This window comes from Chelonia mydas, chromosome 2 (assembly GCF_015237465.2).
Source record: "Chelonia mydas isolate rCheMyd1 chromosome 2, rCheMyd1.pri.v2, whole genome shotgun sequence".
In the NCBI taxonomy this organism is placed as follows: Eukaryota; Metazoa; Chordata; order Testudines; family Cheloniidae; genus Chelonia; species Chelonia mydas.
In genome coordinates, this window is record NC_057850.1 from 45,461,152 (window position 1) to 45,486,023 (window position 24,872).

Consider the following 24,872-nt stretch of genomic DNA (forward strand, 5'->3'; position numbering starts at 1 on the left):
CCATACGATTAAAGGGCATTGATCCTCATTGGAAGCAACATTACACATAAATCTACTTGCGCTTCGGGCAGTCTGCAATGCATGCTCACGCTTCCTACCCATGATCAGAGACAAAGCCATAAAGGTGCTGATGGATAGCATCGCTTGTATGTTTTCTATAAAGTGCCAAGGAGGGGCACGGTCACAGTTCCTATGCACAGAAGTTATGCAGTGTATTGGTGCATCTGCCACAACGTCGACATCTCAGCCACCTACCTACCAGAATGCCAAAACACCATAGCAGATGTACTGAGCAGAACTTTTTCACAAGACCATGAGAGGGAAATGAACACTGCTGAACATATTCAGATGCTGGAGGTTCCCAACTATGGACATCTTTGCAACAACCCAGAACACGAAGTGCCCATACTTCTGCTCCAGAGCAGGACTGGGACCCGTTCTCTTGGCAATGCCTATTGCTGCAAATGGGATACACATCTACTGTATGCTTTTCCCCTGATCCCTCTCCTAGCCAGGATCATACACACAATAAGGACCGACAACTCCAGAGTCCTCTTGATAGCTCCCACATAGTCCAGACAAATAAATGTGGTTTCCTTACTGCTTAAAGATTGTTTCGTGCCCACCACGCACTCCACTTCATCTCCTGTCTCAGGATGCAGGCTGGTCTACGACCTGAACCTAGCAAGACTCCACCTGAAGGCATGGCTACCCCATGGTTCCAAGACAGTGAAATGACCTATTTAGAGGGGTAAGGGACTTTCTTTTAAACAGCAGAAGGTCTACTACATAATATACCTACCTTCACAAATGGAAAAGATTTCATACATTGTGCCAGAATAGCAAACAATGGCAACCACTTTTCCTCTACCAATGGTATTGGATTACATACTGGAACTCAAGAAATCAGGTCTTTCAATGAGCTGGATCAGAATATACCTTGTGGCAGTCACGGCATTCCACCATCAAGTGGATGAGTTCTAATCTTCGCTCACCCTACCACCAAAGGTTTCCTCAACAGTCTCTGCCACCTCTACCCTAAAATGTGATCCCCCATTCCATCGTGGGACCTCAGTCTGGTGCTGTGGTGCCTTATGGGGCCCCCTTTTGAATGACTGGTGACAGGCTCACTTCTCCATACCTTCCTTGTCATTATCACATCCACCCGAAGAGTGGGAGAACTGAGACCCTCATGGTACACCCCCCATACACAATATTTTTCACAAATTTTACCCTATGATCACACCCCAAGTTTCTACCTAAAATAGTTTAGTCATTCCATTTGAATCAACCCATCCATCTCCCATCATTCTTCCCAAAACCTCATGCGAACAAACAAGAAGCAATGCTTCATACCCTGGACGTCCAAAGGACGCTAGCATTTTACATTGAAAAGACAGAGTCTTTTAGAAGGTCACCAAAGTTATTTCTTTCCATCGTGGAACAATCTAAGGGAGACACCATATCCAAAGGCTGTCAAAATGGATCTCCAACTGCATTGGCTTTTGCTATCGCTAACAACAGATACAAACTCTGTGGCAGACCCACACACACTCCACCAGAGCTTTGTCTACATTGATAGCCTTCTTCAACAATGTGCCCATTGTGGACATCTGCAGAGTAGCAACTTGGGCCTCTGCCCATACATTCACACAGCACTATGTCATATAGCTGGACTCGACATCAGACGCTATACTGGGACTTTTATCATCTGCCCAGGCTGCAACTCTGAAGCCCCTCCCTTCCAGAGAGGGGCACTGCTCTACAGTCACTTAAAGTGGAGCACCCACATGGACACTCCTCGAAAGAGAGAAGGTTACTCACGCTGTGCAGTAACTGAGGTTCTTCGAGATGGTTGTCCCTGTGGGTGCTCCACTACCCACCTTTCTCCCCTCTACTTTGGAGTTTTTATGTTAGAAACTGTGATTGAGAAGGGGGGGTTGGTCGCACAATTCTTTGTAACTCCCGGAGGTGGCACGAGATGGGGACAGCACATGTGTGACCCAACCAGGTGTTGCTACTAAAAATATCTGATTACAAGTGCGAGGGCGCAGATTCACCTAAAGTGGAGCACCGTCGTGGACACCCATCTCAAAGAACCTCAGTTACTGCACAGAGTGAATAACCTTCTTTTTGTTTTGCTTAATGAAAATGTGTGTGTGTGTGTGTGTATGCGCACATATTGCTGTTTAAAGATGTGTAGCACAGTCAGTGTTAGTACGTGCTTTTCATCTCTTCAAATACATGTACCTTATCCCTGTTTAGAAGGACCACTTGTAGTGAGTAGGTTGTGCAGGAATCCTTGAGACATGGGCTTCTGCTGAGATTGCTGCTGCCTCAAACTACTGATCCAGAATTGAGAGGTTCCATATACAGTTACAAATCCTTTGAAAGATCCAGTCCCTCCTTTCCCCATTTTATAAGTAGTTATAACAGTAGTAAAGAATTACAATATATTTTGATGTCCTGCCTTCAAAGATTTCTTTTGAAATAAACAAAGTAGAAATAAATTGCAGTAAAAGCTGCATAAAACATATAAATCTGAATTTTATAACTTTGTTTCCCCCCTCATTGTAGCTTTTATCCTCCAGTTGATGAGCCTGCTATTGGCCCTGAAAAATTGGATCTGTCTGTGCGTCATGAAAGAAAAATGATCTTCAGAGGCAAAACCTTTCTGTTCCTAAGTGCTAAACAGGTAACTGGTCTCTAGGTTGCAAAGATGTACAAGAAGACAATATTGATCAAAGTATTTAAAAGATACTTTGAAACAGAAAATGTATGAAATTAGTTTTGTTTGTAATAATGCACCAATTAGAACTGAAATGTAACACCTTGTATGTTGATAGTGTATTTAAACTCCACTCATTCAGAAGGTATGTAATAGGGAGTGAAACTTTTGTGGGGGCCTGCCGGAGATGTTCAAGCATCTGTGAAACCTGATCTTGATTCTGAGACGTTGTCCTACCCCATCAACAGAAATTGGACCTCAGCCTTTCAATCTGTCTATTTTACTCACTTTCATTTAAAACATCGAGTCATCTCCCTCACCTATGGAAACTATCCACGAATGTCTGATTCCAACTGGCATGCTCTGAAAGTCCACAGACCTCTGAGAATAGAAAAACAATTGTGCTCGCCAGTTTTATATCAAGTTGATCTGCTGTGGAGTATCCTAAAACTATAGCAACTTTACCCGTATGAACTACTGGACAGTCTTTGTTTAAAGAGAGGGATCTCTGCTTGCAGAAGCCTGGATAAAAAGCTGCATTTTGTAACCTTTTTAGTTGAATACACACACAGCTGAAATCTGTACTTGAAGAGTAGGATTAACCTATTCCATTTAGGTTGGTCACTAAAAATGCCTTCTGTTGGGTGTGAAAAACTAATTTTTTGGTTTTGTATCGCAAACTTGGGTGAGTGAGTTTAAAGGCTAATATCTTAATTGCTCCCAGATGTTGCCTACCTGTGCTATTGTATATGTGTGCCTCTTACTTTTTTAAACAAATGAGAAATATAAATGTTCATGGCACTTTACAGACATAAGACCCTACCTTTTCCCTCAGGATCTTAGAGTCAGAGACCCTAGTCCTGCAAAGGAATCTGCAAGTGTAGATCATTACCCCATGTGGATTCCCACTGAGATAACTGAATTCTGCACAGGAAAGAAAAGTCTGCATTTGCAGATCTCTTTACAGGATCAGGGCCCAGTTTGAGACAAGGTCTAATGAGAGAAATACTGATGAACACATGATGGCAGCTGGCGGGGAGGTGGGCAGGAATCAGAAAACTTGCAATGGTCTCTTTTGATATTGTCTCTATGATGCCAAACATACTTAATGGAGATTTGAATAATCACTTGCACTGGTAGCATAAGCTCGTGTACGTAAGCACATTACTCCTGGGGGAATTCTGTGCCACTGCCCAGTGCAGAATTTTGAAGAAATTAACGTGCGCACAGAATTTCCTTTCCCCCGCAGAAATGGGCTGCAGTTTTGCTGGCCGCCATTAGGGGCTGCTGGACCCAGCAGAGCCCAGCCCGCACACAGAAGACGCTGCCGGAGGGGAGGGGAAGAGAGTTAGAGGGTTCCTGGCAGCTGCAGTTCCCAGCATGCCCTGAGGGAAGGAGATGGGGTGTGCAGGAAACTCCATGCGAGCCTGGGACCAAGCCTCAGGCTGTTTCTCCCTCTGGATCCCTGGCCGGGAGGAGGCCGCTGTCTCGCCTGGGAGGGCCACAGCTGGGCTCGGGGTGTCTGGAGGGGGTTTGGGTGTATTGGTTGGAGGAGGCACTGTGGCTAGGCTCGCGGGGGAGGGGTTGTGGGTGTCTGGGATCCCGACTAGGCTCGGGGATGGGGTGGAGGCGCAGAGAAACAGGAATTGTGTTGTCATAGGGGTTTCCTTAACTCTTTAGTCCTGGGGGAATTTTTGTGTGTGTCTGTATTGTTACAGTCATACTTGCTGACAGGTATTTTTAAATAAATTACCAAAATAATATAAACTGGTGTGATTATGTAAAGTTATTTTGACAAATACAATTTACAGAATTTTCCAGAATTTTAAAATGTGGGCAGAATTTTTAATTTTTTGGTGCAGAATACCCCCAGGAGTAGCACATGTGCATTTTACTTAAAGCTGGCTGAAACTCAGGATTTCCAATTTGCGAGAAATTGCAAATTTTGAAATTTGGTTTTGTTCTCTCACTAACAGAAGATCCAGAAGAAAATTCATTTTGGGAACACTGTCACATGGTATGTTCCGTGGGGCCTGGCAGCTGCTGACTGAAACGAAGGTTCTTGACAGTTGCAACACTGCTGTTGGGTACTATTCACTAGCAATGGTGAAACTGACATGAGTGTCCATTTCAGTCAGTAGCTGCCAGGTCTCCCAGAGTATGTCTACAAGGGGATAAAAAACTTGCAGCTGACCTGGGTCAGCTGACTTGGGCTTGGGCTCCCGGGCTAAAAAATCGCTGTGTAGATGTTGGCAGTCCAAACCCAAATGTCTACACATCAATTTTTAGCCCCATGAGCCTGAGTCAGATGACCTGGGCAGCTTCAGCTGTGCCATGGGTCTCTTATCTCTGTGTAGACGTACCCTCAGGGTCTGCAGCTCCAGGGCAGACTGACCATGCCCACTGCCTCAGGACTGGGTACCCCAGTGCTTCAGGGTTCCCAGGCCAATTTGCTCCCAGGCCAATTTGTCAAACTGAACCATTTTCTCGAAACAATTTGGGTTTGACGAACAGGCATTTTCCAACAAAATTCTTCATCAGAAAATTTCCAACTGGGTCTAGATTTACTCAAATTAATATAGTTCTGATTCTAGAATAGGTTCTGATATATTCAATATTATTGTTGTTTCAGTAAAAAAGAAAACTAATGGATCTGACTAAATTTAATCTGTTCATTAAATTGAATTTTCTTTCTTGATTTTTAGCATAAGAAACTGAGTCCAGCAATTATTCTTGGAGGGGGAGAAGCAAAAGTGTTGCAAGAAAGAAGAAAAGAAACTGCTTTACTGGTAGCTCCTGAAGTCTGTGTCATTGATGCAGAATTAACTAACTCGCAGGTCCCAGTATCTGACTCAGTGAGAAATTGGATTAATTCCATTATGACTGTGTTACAAAGGTGAAATATATTCTTTTACTTCAATAGATATTTCAGAATTTTAATATAGTAATTTGTGTTAGTTCTTTGTGTACGGATTAAAGATGGGATTTTTTTTTTTGGAGAGTGTGTTTGTTTATATTGCTCAAGAGTCTTACAATAATTTGATGAAATATTGACTAAAACTTTTTGGGGAGGAAAGGATTGTGGTCTTCATAGAGAATTTTGTGTAAGAACATCCAAGTGTACCACAGTTAATTGGACTTTGTTCAGTTAAAATGTCTGTTTACTTTTTTCCTTGACCAACTGTTTTCTGTCTACAATATAAAAAGGAAAGTCAAGTCCTTTCTTGGTTCTACCATTTTAAAAAAAAAAAAGCTATGAATAAAAGGATTGTGAAAAATAAGAGAGAGAATCTATTGGTTAAAGAAACACAAGTGCATTTCTCAACAGATGAATAGGAACTACTTTCCAAATAAACTCTTACCGAATACAAATAAGATCCCAGGAGCAGAGGCTGTGTCATATGTTTTATAGAGGATAACATTGGTAATAATTATGATAAAAAAAAACTTTAACTGAACCTAATAGGTTAATAGTATTTAGGCCCACAGATCACCCATGTAGGAAAGAAAACTAGAGAACCTGTCTTGTTTCACGGGAGGCTGTGTGCATGGAAGAGAGGTGCCTCCATAGAAGTCACATCTTGTCAGAAACACTGTCTTTCATATTATTTTTCTACTCTCCTCCTCCCCAGTGAATTAGAGGACACTTTATGGGAAGCACGTTAGTTTGGCGAAGTGTCCAAATCTGAACTGATTGAGGTAAGGAAGGGAAAGGCGCACTGTCAAGATTACTAGGACTAAAAATGGACCTGCAGTGGCAGTGGGACATTGAAATTCTCACCTACAAGGCTCATACATTAACATTTTTTCCCTTAAGCCTGCTGTTGGTGCATGAAGCATTTTGTATTGTATGATGGGATTTCTGCCATTTGCCACTCCATCTTTGAACATGTTTTTGAGAAGCACATGTTTGGATAAAAGAACAGAGTATTTGGATATAAAAGCTGATGATCTTTGGTACTTAATTTTCTAAAACTGTTTTATTTTTAATAGCAATAATCTCAGAGCCATTCCAGAAGCAGAAATTGGATTAGCAGTTATCTTCATGTCTATGGAAAGATATTGCAACCCTCAAAACCAGCCTGGCATAAGTAATTTTATAAACTTTGTTACTCTGCTGGGGGGAGGGGAAGAAGGAAGGTATTTTATTTTTTGTTAGTAGTATTTATTATTTGTATTACCGTAGCACCTAGGAGTCCTAGTCATGGCTGATTATCTTAGTTTAAGCAAAGGAGGCAACATATGTCTTTGTATACAAAAGGGTCAAGTAATAGCTAGTGGTGATTCTCTTTTCAGGCCTATATATGTTTTTTAAAATAAATGTTCTTTTCTTTTTTCCATATAGTATTTTTTGCTTTAATGTTTTTATAATTCTTGCACCGAAGATAATCATATTTATAGATGTAAAGAAAAAAGCAGAGACTGACTTAAAATCAGATATATTGTGCAGTGAATATACAAAAATGTATTAAAAGAATGTTTTGAAATCCACATTTTTAAATGGCACACAGGAACAACATGTATGTAAATCTGCTTATTCCGTGCTATCCTGCACCCTTGGAATGAGAACAGTACTGCAAAGCAGATGAAGGATGAACAGTAGAAAGTAAAAATAATAAAAAGAATAAGAAATGAATGGATTTATAATGCAGTTCCTTATTTTCACTTAAAGGCATTAATCTTTTAAAAAAACTAAAATAAAAATTCAGAACAGTAATAGTTTAGTTGGCCTGAAAATGTAATAGGGAAAGGTCTAGACTTCACAGGTTTGGTTTTTGGTGTTTTGTTTCCAAGCATTAGCATAAGAACAGCCATGCTGGGTCAGATCAATGGTCCATCTAGCCCAGTATCCTGTCTCTGACAGTCGCCAGTGTCACATGCTTTTGGCGATTGGAGGTTTAGGAACACCCAGAGCATGAGGTTTCATCCCTAACCATCTTAGTTAATAGCCATTGAGGGACCTGTCTTTCATGAATTTACCTGATTATTTTTTGAACCAATTTATACTCTCGTATATTGCATTGTATTCACCAATGCAATGAGAATCTAAATCTATATGAACAGATCTTAAGTTTTTCCTGTTTTCCAAATGTGTTTGTTTTTTTGGGAGGGGTGGGGGGCAGGGTATCAAGTCTGGGACATGGTTTAAGGGATTAAAATAGTATGTGCTTTGTATCATGTTAATAACCTAAGCTGTATTTACAGGTTTAAATTACATGCTTTTCTATGTAGTTCTTAAATTAAGCAATAAGTCCTAAAATGATGGGTATTTCTGGTTCATTGGTGTATATTTTGAGTGCATTCAGGCAACGAGACTGAAGGGTGAGGGTGAAATCCTGTCCCCACTGAAATCAGTGTGATTTTTGTCATTTGCTTCAGTGGGGCCAAAGATTTCATCCCACGTGCCTTGCACCAGATAGTGCATCAGTAACCCCTGCTGATGAGGCTTGTTGATTCTTACATGTGTTGAAAAATGCACAAAAGTCAGTTTAAAGAAATAAGCTAGTTTTGGAAAAAACAAACAACCCAATATTCCTTGATGATGAAACAGGAAGTTCATGAGGGAAAGTGGTGTACACAGAACTGGCACAGCCCAATGGGATTTGTTGGTTGATTGTAATGTTTCTTTAAAAACAACCACCACCTGTCTCTGGACATATGTGCATAAATTATATTAAAAACCATACAAAATAAGTTGACTAGTATTAAAAAAAACTAATGAGACTTGTCCCATAGTCAATTATGTAAGTAGAGAGAGACAGTCTTCATCCCATCAGGCAAATGCTTGAATAAATGGACTTTGTTCCAGGCCATGAAGGTCATCACACTCACAATCTAATGGAGGAAGCAATTCCAGAGTTCAAACGTCACTAAAAGCTGTCTTACCCAAACATTCAGTACCATGCGCTGTAAGTAAGCATGAGTCAACTTGTTTTTCGCAGCAGTGCAAAGCAAAACAAAGTGTAGCCACTCACTAAAGAGACCTGTGCGTGATTATAAACAGCTTAGTGTGCAATGGCAGCAAATCACCACTCTCTCTTCCACCTCCCCCCCTCACCCCCCCCCCACACACACAAAAAGAGGAGGATATAGAAGAAAAAATACTGAAAATATAATACCATTATATAAAATTGAAGATATACTCCCACCTTGAGTACTGTGTTTAATTCTGGTTATCTCATCAGAAAAAAGGTACAGCAGAAATGTGGGCAACAAAAATGATTTAGAGACTTGGAAGACTGCATATGTGAAAAGATTATAAAGATTAGTACTGTTTCATTCACCGAAGATGTGATTAAGTGAGGACACGATAGAGTGAAGTAACAAATGAGATTCACTATGTAAACTGCATGCTCCTTATTACCTTCTCATGTGAAACAATAAAGGGACATCTGATCAAAACGAGAAGCAAAAAATTTAAAACTGAATAAAGGGAAACAATTAGTAGGATTCAAAAAAGGATTTAATATTTATATGGATAAGGTAAACATCCACATTTACGTTTGCATAAAAATGTTTGAGGGTTATAAACCATCCTGCTTCATGGTGTAAGTCAATCAATGATCAACGGGGGTTAGGAATAAATTTCTCCTTTAGCCGGTGTATTCCGTCACAGGATCTCTTCTTGCACTTTAGATGCAAGTTAAATAGTAGTAATCCTGAGTTCCATAAATACCCTGAAAAAATAACTACCATATAATCAGTTTAGATTTCTTGTTTTTTGAATGTTGTGTTTTATGATATGCACTGCTGGGTCTTGTGCTGTACCAATGACAGTTTATTATTAAAGTATTTATTATATTGATAAGAATACTGTGGACCAGAATCCTACAGTCCATCATTACTCAAACAAAACTTTCATTGACTTTCATTTCAGTGGGATTTTTGACCAAGAAAGAGTCCTAGGATTTCGTTCTTGAAGTTCATTGAATCATAGAAGATTAGGGTTGGAAGAGACCTCAGGATGTCACCTAGGCCAACCCCCTGCTCAAAGCAGGACCAACCCCAACTAAATCATCCCAGCCATGGCTTTGTCAGCCAGGCCTTAAAAACCTCTAAGGATGAGATTCCACCACCTCTCTAGGTAACCCATTCCAGTGCTTCACCACCCTCCTAGTGAACTAGTTTTTCCTAATATCCAACCTAGACCTCCCGCATTGCAACTTGAGACCATTGCTTCTTGTTTTGTCATCTGCCTGTAGTGCTTGGGATTCTTCTGTCCTAAGTGCAGACTCTGCACTTGTCCTTGTTGAACTTCATCAGATTTCTTTTGGCCCAATCAGTCTAGGTCATGCTGGACCCTATCCCTACCCTCCAGTGTATCTACTTCTCCCCACCAGTTTAGTGTAATCCACGATCTTGCTGAGGGTGCAATTCATCCCATCATCCAGATCATTAATGAAGAGGTTAAACAAAACCGGCCCCAGGACTGACCCCTGGGAAACTCCACTTGATACTGGCTGCCAGGTAGACATTGAGCCGTTGATCACTACCCGTTGAGCTCGATGATCTAGCCAGCTTTCCATCTACCTTATAATCCATTCATCCAATCCATACGTTTTTTTAACTTGCTGGCAAGAAAACTGTTGGAGACTGTATCAAAAGCTTTGCTAAAGTCAAGATCTATCACGTCCACCGCTTTCCCCATATTCACAGAGTCCGTTATCTCATCATAGAAGGCAATCAGGTATGACTTGCCGTTGGTGAATCCATGTTGACTGTTCCTGATCATCTTCCTCTCCTCCAAGTGCTTCAAAATGGATTCCTTGAGGATTCCTCCATGATTTTTCCAGGGGCTGAGGTGAGGTGAGGCTGACCAGTCTGTAGTTCCCCGGATTCTCCATCTTCCTTTTTTAAAAGATGGGCCCTATATTCGCCTTTTTCCAGTCATCCAGGACTTGCCCCGATTGCCATGAGTTTTCAAAGATAATGGCCAATGGCTTTGCAATCTCATCAGTCGACTCCCTCAGCACCCTCAGATGCATTAGATCTAGACCCATGGACTTGTGCATGTCCAGCTTTTCTAAATAGTTCTTAACCTGTTCTTTCACCACTGAGGGCTGCTCACCTCCTCCCCATACTGTGCTGCCCAGTGCAGCAGTCTGGGAGCTGACCTTGTCTGTGAAGACCGAGGCAAAAAAAGCATTGAGTACTTCAGCTTTTTCCACATCATCTGTCACTAGGTTGCCTCCCCCATTCAGTAAGGGTCCCACACTTTGCCTGACCACCTTCTTGTTGCTAACATACCTGTAGAAACCCTTCTTGTTACCCTTCACATCCCTTGCTAGCTGCAACTCCAATTGTGCTTTGGCCTTCCTGATTACACCCTGCATGCTTGAGCAGTATTTTTATACTCCTCCCTAGTCATCTGTCCAAGTTTCCACTTCTTGTAAGCTTCCTTTTTGTGTTTAAGCTCACCGAAGATTTCTCTGTTAAGCCAAGCTGGTTGCCTGCCATATTTGCTATTCTTTCTGCACATCAGGATGGTTTGTTCCTGCACCCTCAATAAGGCTTCCGTAAAATACAGCCAGCTCTCCTGGACTCCTTTTCCCCCTCATATTAGCCTCCTGGGACATCCTGCCCATCAGTTACCTGCAGGAGTCAGTCTGATTTTTTGAAGTCCAGGGTCTGTATTCTGCTGCTCTCCTTTCTTCCTTTTGTCAGGATCCTGAACTCGACCATCTCATGGTCACTGTTGCCCAGGTTGCCACCCAATTCTACTTCCCCTACCAACTCTTCCCTGTTTGTGAGCAGCAGGTCAAGAGGAGCACGGCCCCTAGTTGGTTCCTCCAGCACTTGCACCAGGAAGTTGTCCCCAACAGTCTCCCAAAACTTCCTGGATTGTCTGTGCACTGCTGTATTGCTCTCCCAGCAGATGTCAGGGTGATTTGAAGTCCCCCATGAGAACTAGGGCCTGTGATCTGGAAACTTCTGTTAGTTGTCCGAAGAAAGTCTCGTCTGCCTCATCCTCCTGGTCTGATGGTCTATTGCAGACGCCCACCATGACATTGCCCTTGTTGCTCTCTCCTCTAAACTTAATCCAAAGACTCTCAACAGGCTTTTCTGCAGTTCCTACTGGAGCTCTGAGCAATCGTACTGCTCTCTTACATACAGTGCAACTCCTCCACCTTTTCTCCCCTGCCTGTCCTTCCTGAACAGTTTATACCCATCCATGACAGTGCTCCAGTAATGCGAGTTACCCCACCAAGTCTCTGTTATTCAACCACATCATAGTTCCTTGACTGTGCCGGGACGTCCATTCTTCCTGCTTGTTTCCCAGGCTTCTTGCGTTCATGTACAGGCACCTAAGATAGCTAGCCGATTGTTCTATTTTCTCAATGTGAATCAGGAGGCCTCCTCTGTTGCACCCTCCTCCTTGTGTTTCCTCCCAGTATCCCACTTCCCCACTTACCTCTGGGCTTAGGTCACCATCCCCTTGTGAGCCTAGTTTAAAGCCCTCCTCACTAGGTTAGCAAGTCTGCCTGCGAAGATGCTCTTCCCTCTCTTTGTTAGGTGGATCCCATCTCTTCCTAGCAATCCTTCTTTCTGGAACAACATCCCATGGTTGGAGAATCCAGAGCCCTCTCTCCAACACCACCTGCGTAACCATGCATTTACTTCCACAATTCAATGGTCCCTACCTGGGCCTTTTCCTTCAATAGGGAGGATGGACGAGAACATGACTTGTGCCTGAAACTCATTTATTCTTCTTCCCAGAGCCACGTAGTCTGAATCACTGAAGGTCATCCTTGGCAGTATCATTGGTGCCCACGTGGAGAAGTAGGAAGGGGTAATGGTGCGAGGCTTGATCAGTCTCCTCAGACACTCGGTCACATCCTGAATTCTAGCTCCAGGCAAGCAGCACGCTGCCTGGAGTTGTATGTTAACTATTGAATCTCTGTGAATTTATAATTAAAATCAGTTAACAGTAATAGTACTGTAATAATGGCTTATACGTACACAGAGCCACAGGAAGACTGCTAACTTGTTAATTGTTCCATATGTTCAACTTGCAGCTAAACAGCTGGTTAGTCCAGGATCAGCTATTTCGCGTCCAATCCTTTCTCAGAGTTCGACTGTAGATGAGACCATAATGCCTGTTACTACAAGTGATAACACAGCATATGTAGCTGACACAGAACCAGAAGAACTGATGGACACATGGTAAAGTACACATTGAAATAGTTTCCTAAGTTGATGTCTATAAATAAGGCTATTACCATGTCAGAGGAAATTTGAGCCAGTTATAGTCTTGCCATAGTCAGTGGGGCTCAACAATTGATGTGGCACTCCCTAACTTGCAATAGTAAACTGTGGTCACTATCCTGGTGGTCCATCTTCTGCCTTGAAGTGATAGGGTATAGCGAGAAAGCCAGGTGGGGCATCAGGTCTGACACTAGAAGATGCAATTGGTGATGCAGCAGATCTGATTGGCTCTTTTAACCACGTTCAGAATTATAAAGCAATTTCGTAATTATCTAGATAATTTAGTCATAGCAGGTATTAATATTATTTATATAGCTTCCATAATTGTTCATTGTATACCACAGGTACAGCTGTATTACTGTGGTGCTCTGTAATGTGTATGCTGTTTCTGCAATGACTGCCTGTATGTTTACTGTGTATTTTTTCTCCCTTTTGTGTAGTATGGAGATAAGCGGAGAGAAGAGAGAGAAAACTCCCAAAATGGATCGAAGAGACAAAATGTATTCACAGAATATAACCACTGTAAAGGAGACTCCCAGCACTAGTGGCAATGTAAATACGGGGACAGTATTACCCAAGATGCATAAAACACCTTGGGTTGACCAAAAAAGTCAACCCCTCTCACCCTCTAAAATTTTAGGAGTTAATAGAAATAGAGAGAAAGCTTCACAGCACGAGTCTAACTCCATTAAAAATTATTTCCAGGCAGCTCCAAAGAAAAGGTATGTTCACGGAAATTCTTTTTTTCTGGGTATTTTTCATATTGTCAGATGGTGCTATTTTTGTTTTAGAAAGTAATTTGTTTTAGGTCAAGGGGCATACATTTTATTCCCAATGTAGATTTTACTACCTCCCTAAGAAATTGAATTCCTCTGTTCATTTTTTTTATTTTAAACTGGCCATTTCTAGGTATCTGTTTCTCCAAACAGAAGAGTGTATGCTAAGGTTGCTCAAATTCAAATCCCAACACAATAATGAAAAATGCAGAAAATCATAAGTTGAGGCATATAAATAAAGATTGCCTTAACTCCCACTTATATTATGCAACGCTCATGCAGGTGGTTCATCTCTGTAATAGACTCCCACGGACACCCAACATATAGCAAAGCACAGTGCACACAACCAAGTACTCTAAACACTTAAGCAACATTACAAAATCAAAATGAAGAAAATCATCACTAGTGGATTTTTGGATTCATATTCAGTCATTGTGCATTGTTCACTTACTGAGTTTATCATGTTGAAAAATTCTTTGTTTCTTTCTGGCTAAGGGAAAGGATTGAAGAGGGAGAAACATCTGTACCTAAACTGGCAAAGATGGAGGAAAAGTCATCTCATCTTTCCAGTCAAACCCAACCCACAACTTCCTTGATGTGGAAAAGTAAAGTGGAACACACTCAAAAGGAACAATATACCTTGGACTTGAAAACAAACCTCTCACCTGTAGACACAAGCCTAAAGCTTGCAATAGGAAGTAGCAAATCAGAGAAAGATAAAACTGTTACTAAAAATGTTTCCAGTGAAAAGCCTGCATCAAAGAAAAGAAAAGAGTTAGGTGGTTTAGCTGAGGATGCAGCTACACTAGAGCTTGTGTTTGGGAGCAAAGAGTTGGATTGGGAAGCTGAAATGGGGGATCATGGTGAGGAGCATGGAGCCAATATGCAGAAAAAAAGACGTTTGGAAACCAAGGGGAAAAAGATTGAAGAAGAAAATGTAATTCAAGAAGAAGCCAATAGGATATTGGTGAGTAACGTTCTTTATTAATCACTTGTTATGGACCTGATTCTGCAAGTTGCAGTGTCATTGGAGGAGCCTGTGCAGCAGCATCTTGCAAGATTAGACTGTTAACACAGCGACAAATACAGCTTAAGAACAGATACCAGCTTTGAGCAATTTGAATGCATTGTATTAGCTCTTATGCCATTATAAACGAGCAGTAGGTGTAGTTTGGGGATTTTATGTAAACGTTGTGATGGATGAGTTAAAATACAGACTTCCTGGCTCTCCAGAGGTCACTATCCTGTAGCGTTTTTAGAGTTTATTTCCCCAGATGAAGGCACTTTGTAACTTTAAACCAGCATCAGTTATTTACGCTTCATGCTTGCTTTCTGAAGTTGTCAATTTGCTCTTGTTAAAGAAATATAGCCTTTATAAGCAGAACAGCCAAACCTTTTCCTGTCCTGAAGAGAAGGTTTTTTTAGTACAGTGTGCAGTTATTGTTGTTAACTGTTATGCTCCTGAATTCCCAGGAGAAACTGTGTCAAGCTCCTTTCCAGCTGCAGAATTTCTGTACCTGTGTGTTGCGCATCAGCAAAATGATATATTGTCAGATCATTATGTGTTCTTCGCGTTCTCACCTAATATCTCTCAAATAGCTGAGCCTCATATGTGAAACTGAGACACTAAGCTGCATAAACAGAAGTCTGGTCTGATATGGGGTTAATTTCTTAAATATTTTTCTTAAACTAGAAGTATATTGCAGCTTAAATATTTTAGCCAACCTTATGGGTTTAGAAAGGTTTATGAACTGTAAGTGATGAGTACCTGAAACATTTTGGTTGAATGTAAACGGCTATTGTGACTTCTCTCTTTTTCCCCCTTTGGAAATATTCCTCTGTTTGCCACAGAGATTCTTTCCTAAAATAAAGCACTGTCCCATTTTTTTTTCCAAACATGCTCTTCTGTATGCTGACTCCATATATCAGTCTTTGTTGGGCTGCCACAGTAAATCAGCCACACTTTTATTCACAATAGTAAATTAACTAATGTTGCTCGCCAATGAAAACTCCTTTTCTAGAGGTACATTCTGAAGTTTTGAAAGCATGCCACTTGGAAAAACCAAGAATGTGTCAACAAAACTGGTCCCAGATTAGCATGCTGTGACCGTTAGCTAAACAACAGATATTGGACACACAGGTTATACAACTTTTTTTATCTTCAGATTGCAGAAAGAAACCAGAGTTTTAAATGTTCTTATTTCACATTTATACAGCACCATAAATTTACACAAAACTTGTAGAAATGTAAAACTATTCGTTCTTAGGTGACCAGATAGCAAGTGTGAAAAATCGTGACTTTTTTTTTCTCCAGGGGGAAGGAGAAGGAAATATAGTTGCATATATAAGACAGCCCCTAATATCGGAAAACTGGTCGCCCTAGTTTTTACCCCAAAGAGTGTATAATCAAAGTTAGACAATGTGAGTGATGACAGCAGGCAAATGGAGGAGTAAGTGTTATAACAAATAAGGGCTCACATGATTGATTGTGTGGTTATGAGCTTGTGATTACTGACTCTTTAAAATTTGAGAATGAAGTAAAGTCCTAGAAGAAGACTAGAAGGCACTGGCTGTTTGGTCTAATTAAAAATAAGTTACTTGGAGGAGGACAGGAGAAGATGCTTGGGAGAAGGATATTATTACAAGCATAGGGGACAAGTGTGTGTATGTGGAGGTGTTAAGGGAGCAAGGATTAGGTTTAATTGACATGGTGGTAAAAACACCACAAATTGCTGAAGCTTAATCTACACTGGTGGGAAAATTACCTAGTGTAGACCTGGCCAAAGTGCGGTAAAAATAATAATGGGATTTTTTCTTTGCATCAGATAACTTTCCACATTATACAGTAAAGAATCCCCTCACTTCACCTATATTGTGGAACTGAAAATTACTTGTTTGTTGAAATAAAGGAAGCTGATGACATTCACCTGAAAGAGAGCACTTCTCAAGACTCTTTAGACATATGCACTTATAGTAACTAAAGAATTTATTATAAGCTTAATTCTTTATGTGGTAGACAAGTTCTTGCCTGATAACTGTGGCCTGGAATCCTTCTTTGTTTGTGTCCCTTTTGAGGGGTCAGATAAATGTTTTTGCACACGTTCTGGAATCTGAGGTTGCAAATCTGGAATCTGAGGTCTGATTTGTACTGAGATTCTGGTCATGTGGCTGATGTAAAAGTGTAGACAAGACTTTAGTTTTCTGGTGTGAAAGAACATATTTGGTATTGAGCCAAAAATGACAGGGGACTTCTGATAAAAGACAAAATTTTAATCTAATCTGACCACTTGGGCCACTGCAAGTAAACAATTTAGAAAACACTGAGTTGATACTAGCACCTTCCCCACCGGATTTTTTCATAACAAACACCACTTGTGACGTCAACACAATAGCAGAAAAATTTATAGCAGAAATAGAAAGGCCTTAGAGGAAGTTATTAGCAATTGAGCAAAATTGTGATGTGTAGTAGTCTGCTTTCCCTTCTTTAACTACAGGCTGTGAGAAGACTAGCCTTGATCCTAATCAAGATTGCTCCCAAATTGACACTTACATTTAGTTATTTCCTGACCATGAACTCTGGGATATAATTTAAAATAGAAAACTAATAGTTTCATTCATACCTGAAAACTTACAGTGATTTTCATAATCCTTACTGGTAGGATTTTAGGAATTATGAATTTTTAAGGAAAAACACTTTGTTTTCTTATACTAAAAAAAGTAATCTGAACAAACCAGGGACAGTGGTTTTATGAGAACAATGCATTGTTAAAGTATATGTCCAGGGTATTTTTTTTTTAAACGTGATCATAATTTACATTTACAATGACTGCTCTTTAAAATTGTTTGGTCAAACAGCAAGAAAACGAACTTGGCACTGTTCCAACTTCAAAGAAGAAAATTGAGATTAAGCAGGAATCATCAGTTTTGGTAAGAAACTAGTCAATGTAAGGAATACCTAGCATTAGTTAATACTGAGAAATGTGAAGGAAATGTACCAGTTTTTTGCTTTTAAAACTAAGTTCATATGTGTGCAGTAGACATAGGAGGATTTGATGAATGAGGGCTTATTTAAACATAAAAATTGTACCGCTTTAACTATATCAGTATATAGTCAAAGATGTACAGGTACACCACCAACTTCTCTTGTGTGGATTCAGTTACATTGGTATAAAAAAGTGCTTATCCCATATAGATTATTACCATAGGGGAAGGGAGATAAATACACCAGTAGAAGTCATCTTTATATTGGTGTAACTGTGTCCATAATAGGGCTTTCACTGGCATAAAATTATTACAGTAGAATAAATCACACCCTTAACTAAAATATTATTATTAATCGTGTTTATTATGGTAATCATATGCCAAGAATAGGCCCTCCTTGTGCTCGGGCACTGTACAAATAGTAGTAGAGTTCCTGTCCCAAAGAGTTTTTAATCTGAATAGACCAGACAGACACAGGGTGGGGGAAGGGGTATAACACACAAGCAAAGTAAAAATATGATGGCAGCAAATGTCATATTGGTTCCATAATTTTGAAGGGTTGGAAGATCAGCTAAATGGGGGTGTGGGGGAATGAAGGAAGAAAGGGCACTGAAAGAAAGAGGGGGTAAGGGGGACAGGGCAGGGGAGAAGAAGTTAAGGGAGCAGGTGTGGAGTGAAGATGACATGAAGAGATTGAGAGGGTTGAAGCAAACAGCCAATCAGCACAGAACAGAGAAAGTCCAGTCCAAACCGTAGAAAGTTCTCTGAATGTCCAAAGGTCCCTGATTTGGCTGCTTCTGCAGCCGCTCCTATGGGCTGGAGTCTCTGGGTACATCTACACAGCACCTGGAGATTAATTTCAAACTCGGGTAGATGTACACACGATAGCTGTGATCAAGCTAGTTTGCTAAAAATATCAGTGCAGCCAGCATCACAAACTACGAGCCAGAATACAGTCCCATCTGAGACCCCAAGTACGTACTCTCAGTTGACTAGTCCAGTGGTGTGCAAACTTTCCCAGTCGCCCACCCCCTTATCATTAGAGGAATCTGTTTGTCCCCGTCTCCTCACAAGGTGGGTGGCCCGCTGAGGTGAGTCTGGATGGAGGTGGCTCTCTCTCCCCACCTCCCTCCATGGGGGCTGGCCCAGGCCCCACTGCATGGAGCTGGCACAAGCTGCCTGGCGTTGCCACTTGCCCCCCGAATGTTCCTCTGGGTGTGCCCCACAGTTTGCCTAGCCCATGATGTTGTCCACACTGCAGTGGTTACACTGCTATTTTTAGCATGCTAGCTTGATCAAAGCTAGTGCTTGTACATCTACCTGAGCTGGGAACTGCATCTCCAGCTGCAGTGTAGACCCAAGCCCAAACCTGGTTCCTTCCTGCAGTTTCCCCCCCAAAACCACACGGCAAGGAGAGGAACCACCTGGGTCTGAGGTTCCCCAGAATGGGGATAACACTTAAGTTTAGACCAGGCCTTACTTTACTAGAAATCTAGTTTTAAATTTTAAGCTTTATCTAGACTGTTCTGAGCTAATATCTGCCTTCCATTTCTAACCCGTCAAGTGTACATTCTCTGATCTCTTAAAATAGGCTCTTAGTTTACTGAACAACTTGAAGTTCTCCTTTCCCCTTTTTCCTCTCACAAGAACACTGACAGACTTCAAGATGTCTCCAGCAATCTGCCCAGCAGACTCTTGTTGACTGAATTTAGATCACTGGTTGTTAGCCATCCAAGGCCAAATAGTCTTGTTGTTGCACAAATCGATTACGAGCAACTGAACAACTTTAAGAAATTCAAAAAGGTGAGTGCATATTTTAAACTGCCACAAGATGGCACTGTTTGAAATAGCTATGTAAGTGCTGCCATATTACAATAGAAATGTTATTAGATGAAAGGCATTCTTAGAGATTCTACTTCCACTTATATTTTATTAACTTGCTGTCACCATTGTGGTGAAGAGCAAAATACTGTGGCTATTTTTGTATTAATTTATCAGACAGATACCAGAGAAGGTTACCTTCCACCCAGAGGCAACCCATGGGGGGGCATGTGGAGTCACGTGCTCCCCAGATTCGCTCCTTGGCTTGTACTGAGCACCTTCACATGGACTGAGCATGCTCAGTAGCAGTACTGAAACTGGCTGCCCTCACTTGCGTCCCTGTCCCCCTATCAGCAGGCACAGGCCATCTCTGCTCCCACCACGATTACCTAGAGACCTGTGTTCTTTTTGGAGGCTTGTGCAGTTCTTACTCAGGCTGATTCATTAAATGATACTGTGATCTTGAACAGTATTATAACGTCAGGTCGTATCTCTTCTTAGGCTTACTGTGTCACTTTCAAATAACATATTGAGAACATATATTGGCTTGAAGTTTTACATTTTGAAAATTTGGATTTCTAAAACATACTACTAAAATGCATGTCTTATAAAACTAAAATCAATTGAGTTCTGAGAGTGACTTTTACAAAACTTTGTGTTCATTGTAGGAATATAGCTTCAGCCCAGAATTTAAAGAGAAAGTGGAGTGTAATCTAAGATATGCAATACATTACATTTAAGTAAAAAATTTAAATGCCTTTAAATGGACATGGTCATCTTGAAAATCACATTTGTATGAAAATATTGTACCTACCATAGTTCCAAGTGGCATTTTAAAATTGTTTAATAGGACATGCAGTATCATCCTTTCCGTTTTGCTGGGTTCTGCATTACAGATTCTTCTCTACATCAGACTGGATTAGAAACTTAAAATATCAGTTTCTCTTGTTTTCAAAATGCATTTTAAATGTATTAGCTTATTAATTTAACAAATAAAAATATAACTAGTCTTTCTTTTGGGGGAGAGTTGGCAGTTTGCAGGTGGTTTCCTATTTAAGTAGAACTGTTCATTGCATAGATACTGTTAGACAAATTGGATGAAAGGTGTTCTGCCATTGTGAATTTACTAGAGGTGGCTACTCTGGTCTTGCAAGGTTGTCAACCTGCACTATAATAGCAAAAGTTTCTTGTCCAACAGGTACCTTATCCTGGAGCAGGACAACTTCCACACATTATTGGAGGATCAGATCTAATAGGTCACCATGCCAAAAAGAATTCACAGTTGGAAGAATGGTTAAGGCAGGAAATGGAGGTAAGGAATTCTTTCCAGGCAACAAAACAACTGTGGTCCTTCCCAAGAATAGGGCAACTCTGTACTAAAAGTTGAGCCTATGTGCTGAATGAATCTGCCACTTAACACATCCAAAAAGATGTTAGGGATGTGACCCAAATAAACGAAAGGGGTTCATTGACAAGGCTGACACTCTACTGATTCTTTTGGATAAATCTGATATGTAATATTAATAAAATGTTTAATAACATTTTAAAATCTGTTCAGACTGTTAGTACAGAGGAGACTGCTGTAAAGCAAAAGGCACTGACCTAGGAGAAAGTGATTTTCATGACTGAGTGAAATAAACATTTTATTGAAGCTCAGCCCTGCATGAATTCTGAGTATGGCAGTGAAAATGTTTACATAAACAAGCTCAGCGACCTCAGCTTTCAAGGCGCTCAGTGCAGCACTGCTGATGGTCTGCTCACAGACTAGAATGCAGTTGATATTCAGATGAAAAATATGTATGAGATGTGAATGTTGTAATCAGGAGACTGAAGGTTGTGTTTTTCACTATAGAACATCCTGCCATTTGTATGTAATTTATATGTTGCTGTAGCAGTTCTCAACTTTTTAATTTTGTGTGCTGCTTCTTAAAAAAAGCTCCTCTCATGGGCCACATCCCATCCCAATCTCCCACTCCAGGTTCCATATCTTTCCTGTGGTATCAGTATTACTTGGTTAATTGGAAAGGTAATAAGACAGTACTAAGGAGAGAATGTGATAGGTGGGACTTCTTGAGTTTTTTACTCCATTCCTACTTTTGTATTTGCTGTTTATTTCCTCTGCCTGATTTTACCAGTTGATTTCAGCACTAGATCTTATCTTGCAGTATAGCACTGCATAATCTCTCCTGGCCACTTTGCAATTTGTCATCTTGTGTGCTTGTTATCCTAATTTGGCATCCACCACAAATTTACTCATTGGTGAATTTCTATGAGAAGGACATGAGCCGCAGAGCAGGGAGGTTCTGACTCTTTTTTCCCTCTCACCCTCTAGCTCATGATTAATTTTAGCCTTTGGAAGCCCTAAAATTAATCATAACCCAGATTCCAATTAACAAAGTATCGCAGCTTGAAAACAGACATAGATGCTTTACTCCCATGACAGAAGCAACTCCGGTTAGAACAGGTCAGCAAACCACAGTTTGAGTGTGCTGTTATGCAAATTTTTCAAAGTAGTTTAGAATATCGTTTGCGTAAAAAGGTACCATGCAGGATGTTGCCTAACCCTGAGAGATGCTAAAGATCTGCAGCTTGTATTGTCTTTAGTTGTGGATGTTCAGCACTTCTCTGGCTCAACTTTTAAATTTTATAGCAACACAAGGAATCAAACTCAGAGGACAGTTTAAAATGGTGAAATTTGCAGCTTCTTTTGCCCCTTCCTTTTTCGCCACCAAAGCGTACATGTTACACTTACACAGTATAGATTTTAATGTAGACTCACAACATACCACTTACAGGTGATGAGTTATAGGGGTGTGTATTAGACTAGACTTAATTACTCAAATTCAAAGTTGGTGCAGTACAAACTCAGTTGCTGAAGGATGATAGCTCTGCATGAAAAAGTTCCGTAGTAGGAAGGTATAGGTAGTTGTAAACTGAAGTAGGTCATCCATTACTTGAACCTGCATCTCCTTGGCATAAGTGATGTTAACTCACAGCTACTTGACAGTGTGTAAAGGAGTCTGCCTTCACACCACTGCTGAACTAGTTCCTGAGTTTAAAACTAATTGTGACAAAACTCAAAATTTTGACCAACTAATAGGTTTCTGCTTGTTGCAGTTTTAGTTAGACATTCCTGCTTTTGAAAGTTCCGTCATGACAAGTAATGTAAAGCCCTGGATATTTTCCCCTCCCCTTCATTTTTGTCTGACACACAGGACAGCTACACTGTGCAGTTAGCTGGGGTAATTGCCACCTGGGTCTGAGCATTTGAGTTAGCCTAGCCTGAGTATGAGCATTCCCACAACAAAACTGTTCCTCTGTTACTGTGTCCTCATTATTTCTGCTCTCATCCATACATGTCTGGGGGCATAGCCAATGGTTTTTTGATGCAGAAACTCTCTAATATTCTTTCCCAGTAAATTGTGGGAGAACGTCTCGGTCCTTTGGAGGAAATTGTGGGAAAGGGTTTTGTAGGACTTTCAGCCCTCAACTGATCTTGACTGCACCTTCAGTGCAAAGTAGGCAAGTTCTAGCTTGAGCTAAACAACCGATCTTGCTTTAATCCATACCTCTACCCATGCACGCAAGCATAAATTCAAAGTCCAAATAAGCACTTGCTTGAGGGTTTTGTGTGTGGATGAGTGGTTTGGGCAAAAACATGTAACAGCAAGGGCTAAAACAACAGTGAAGACATACCCACAAGTGTCCGATCATTTTTCAGATTGGTTTCTGTAACTGTGGCCTACTTTAAGAATTGAAAACCCTAATCTGACATTCCTGTAAAACTCATTGTATTTGAGGTATTCACAGAAAGATGTCTCAGTACAGGACTATTGTGTTAGTATGAACAATATTGAAGAGATTTACTTTATTTTGTCAGGAACAGAATCGTCATGCAAGAGAGGAATCACTCGCTGATGATCTCTTTAGGTAAGGAATTTTTTTGTTAGTGCTTTTAAAAGATCTGATATGTTATACATCACCTGACTTCTTTTCTGGACAAATTTCAGTTTTCTAATTAAACCATGATGGCTCATGCTCCATTGGCTGTCTCCCTTCTTGATACCACTTCTGAGTAGAACGTGTCCAAATTGACATCCTCTTCTGCTCTTTCCTAACTTTCTTTATACCTTAAACTTCATCAGTTCCTGGGCTGTACATAACTCCTGTTAATGTAACATTCAAAACTACTAGTCTTATTGGTAATTAGAGCCTTCTCAGATAGAATTGTTGCCGCTTCATCTCCCTCTCATAAACACCACTTTAGCCTCTAATTCCAGGAACCGGGGCATTAAGTTTGAATCAAGAATCACTTTCCTATTTGTGAGGATGCAGCTTTCCTTCCTGCCATCAGAGTTTGCCAGTGCCTGTCTCCCTATTGGTTGGAAGGTTTTGCTCTGGCTGAACCAGAGACTCCCCTTTCCTGCATAAACAAAACTCGTCCAAAATAAAAACAGATTGCTTGGGTTATTGTGCTGTAATCAGAGTGTGGGGGGGGACCCTCTCCACTTTTCACAGAGGGGCTCTCACCTTTACACATAGGGATCCTAAATGGGCCTTTGCCCCATTCATTTCCAGGCTTCAGCCCTTTCTCCATGAAAAGATCAGTACTGCGCTTGCCTTGTTTCCTTTTTGGTAGAAGACTCTCAGCAGGTCCTGCCATCTTCCCGCTCTCTCTCTCCAGAATAAAGCAGGCCTTTTTATACCCAGCATGCTGTTAGAAGCCTACAGTTCCCATGGTTCTGTGGCTCCTGACAGGACTACAAGTCACAGAATCCCTCTGTTTGGGGCAGGGCCCAAGCCACAGGAGTGAGGTGACACCTCTTATCCTGGCTCAAGACATTGATATGCTGCTGTATCTTGTACACTTGTAAATTTACCCTGTGTAAAACACCTTCTCTTTCATAAACCTTCTTTACCAGTTTTCTGCTGATAACCTCATTTTACTTTTACTCCTCCTTCCCTGTCTGCCCTCTTTAGCGAGGACATTAGATTCTTCTTCCACACCATTCCTTGACCAGTTCGTTCTCTGCCTCTCTACATCCTCTTTTCCTAGGCATGTGACTCCTAACCCAATCTCTAATAATAAACAAAAATGGAAGCCCACCCTGAGGCAGTCTTTCTCTTTATTCAGTTTTTCTCTTTAAAAGTCACTGTATTGTTCTGCACCGTTCCAACCTTTGCAAATTGTATGATATGTATTGTAAACTATATAGTTTACTTGTATGTGTATGTATAGATTGTAACATGGAATGAAGTGTTTTGTAATTATTGCTAGAGCTCTTTTTTTCAGTAATCACAAGAGTCACTCTAACAAGTTGATTGTTTAGAAAGAATTAATTTTTCATTGCTCCTTAAAC

The 24,872-nt window shown here is 40.7% G+C and overlaps 1 protein-coding gene across 3 annotated transcripts in view; it reads left to right on the plus strand.

The window, feature by feature from the left end:
* The window catches only part of NBN (nibrin), a 69,530-nt gene that overhangs the window by 32,210 nt on the left and 12,448 nt on the right, over positions 1 to 24,872 (plus strand). The window contains exons 6-16 of one of the 3 annotated variants that reach the window (XR_005224278.2): positions 2,578 to 2,695; positions 5,434 to 5,624; positions 6,722 to 6,819; positions 12,745 to 12,892; positions 13,375 to 13,656; positions 14,206 to 14,677; positions 17,566 to 17,637; positions 19,339 to 19,494; positions 20,711 to 20,824; positions 21,845 to 21,976; positions 23,393 to 23,442. Coding sequence is in view for 2 of the 3 variants with exons in the window: in XM_037892327.2 (XP_037748255.1) it covers positions 2,578 to 2,695; positions 5,434 to 5,624; positions 6,722 to 6,819; positions 12,745 to 12,892; positions 13,375 to 13,656; positions 14,206 to 14,677; positions 17,566 to 17,637; positions 19,339 to 19,494; positions 20,711 to 20,824; positions 23,393 to 23,442 (1,701 nt within the window). In the remaining variant the exon portion in view is untranslated. The remainder of the gene's footprint in view (positions 1 to 2,577; positions 2,696 to 5,433; positions 5,625 to 6,721; positions 6,820 to 12,744; positions 12,893 to 13,374; positions 13,657 to 14,205; positions 14,678 to 17,565; positions 17,638 to 19,338; positions 19,495 to 20,710; positions 20,825 to 21,844; positions 21,977 to 23,392; positions 23,443 to 24,872) is intronic. The other 2 variants (XM_037892327.2, XM_043539379.1) reach the window with 2 other exon arrangements.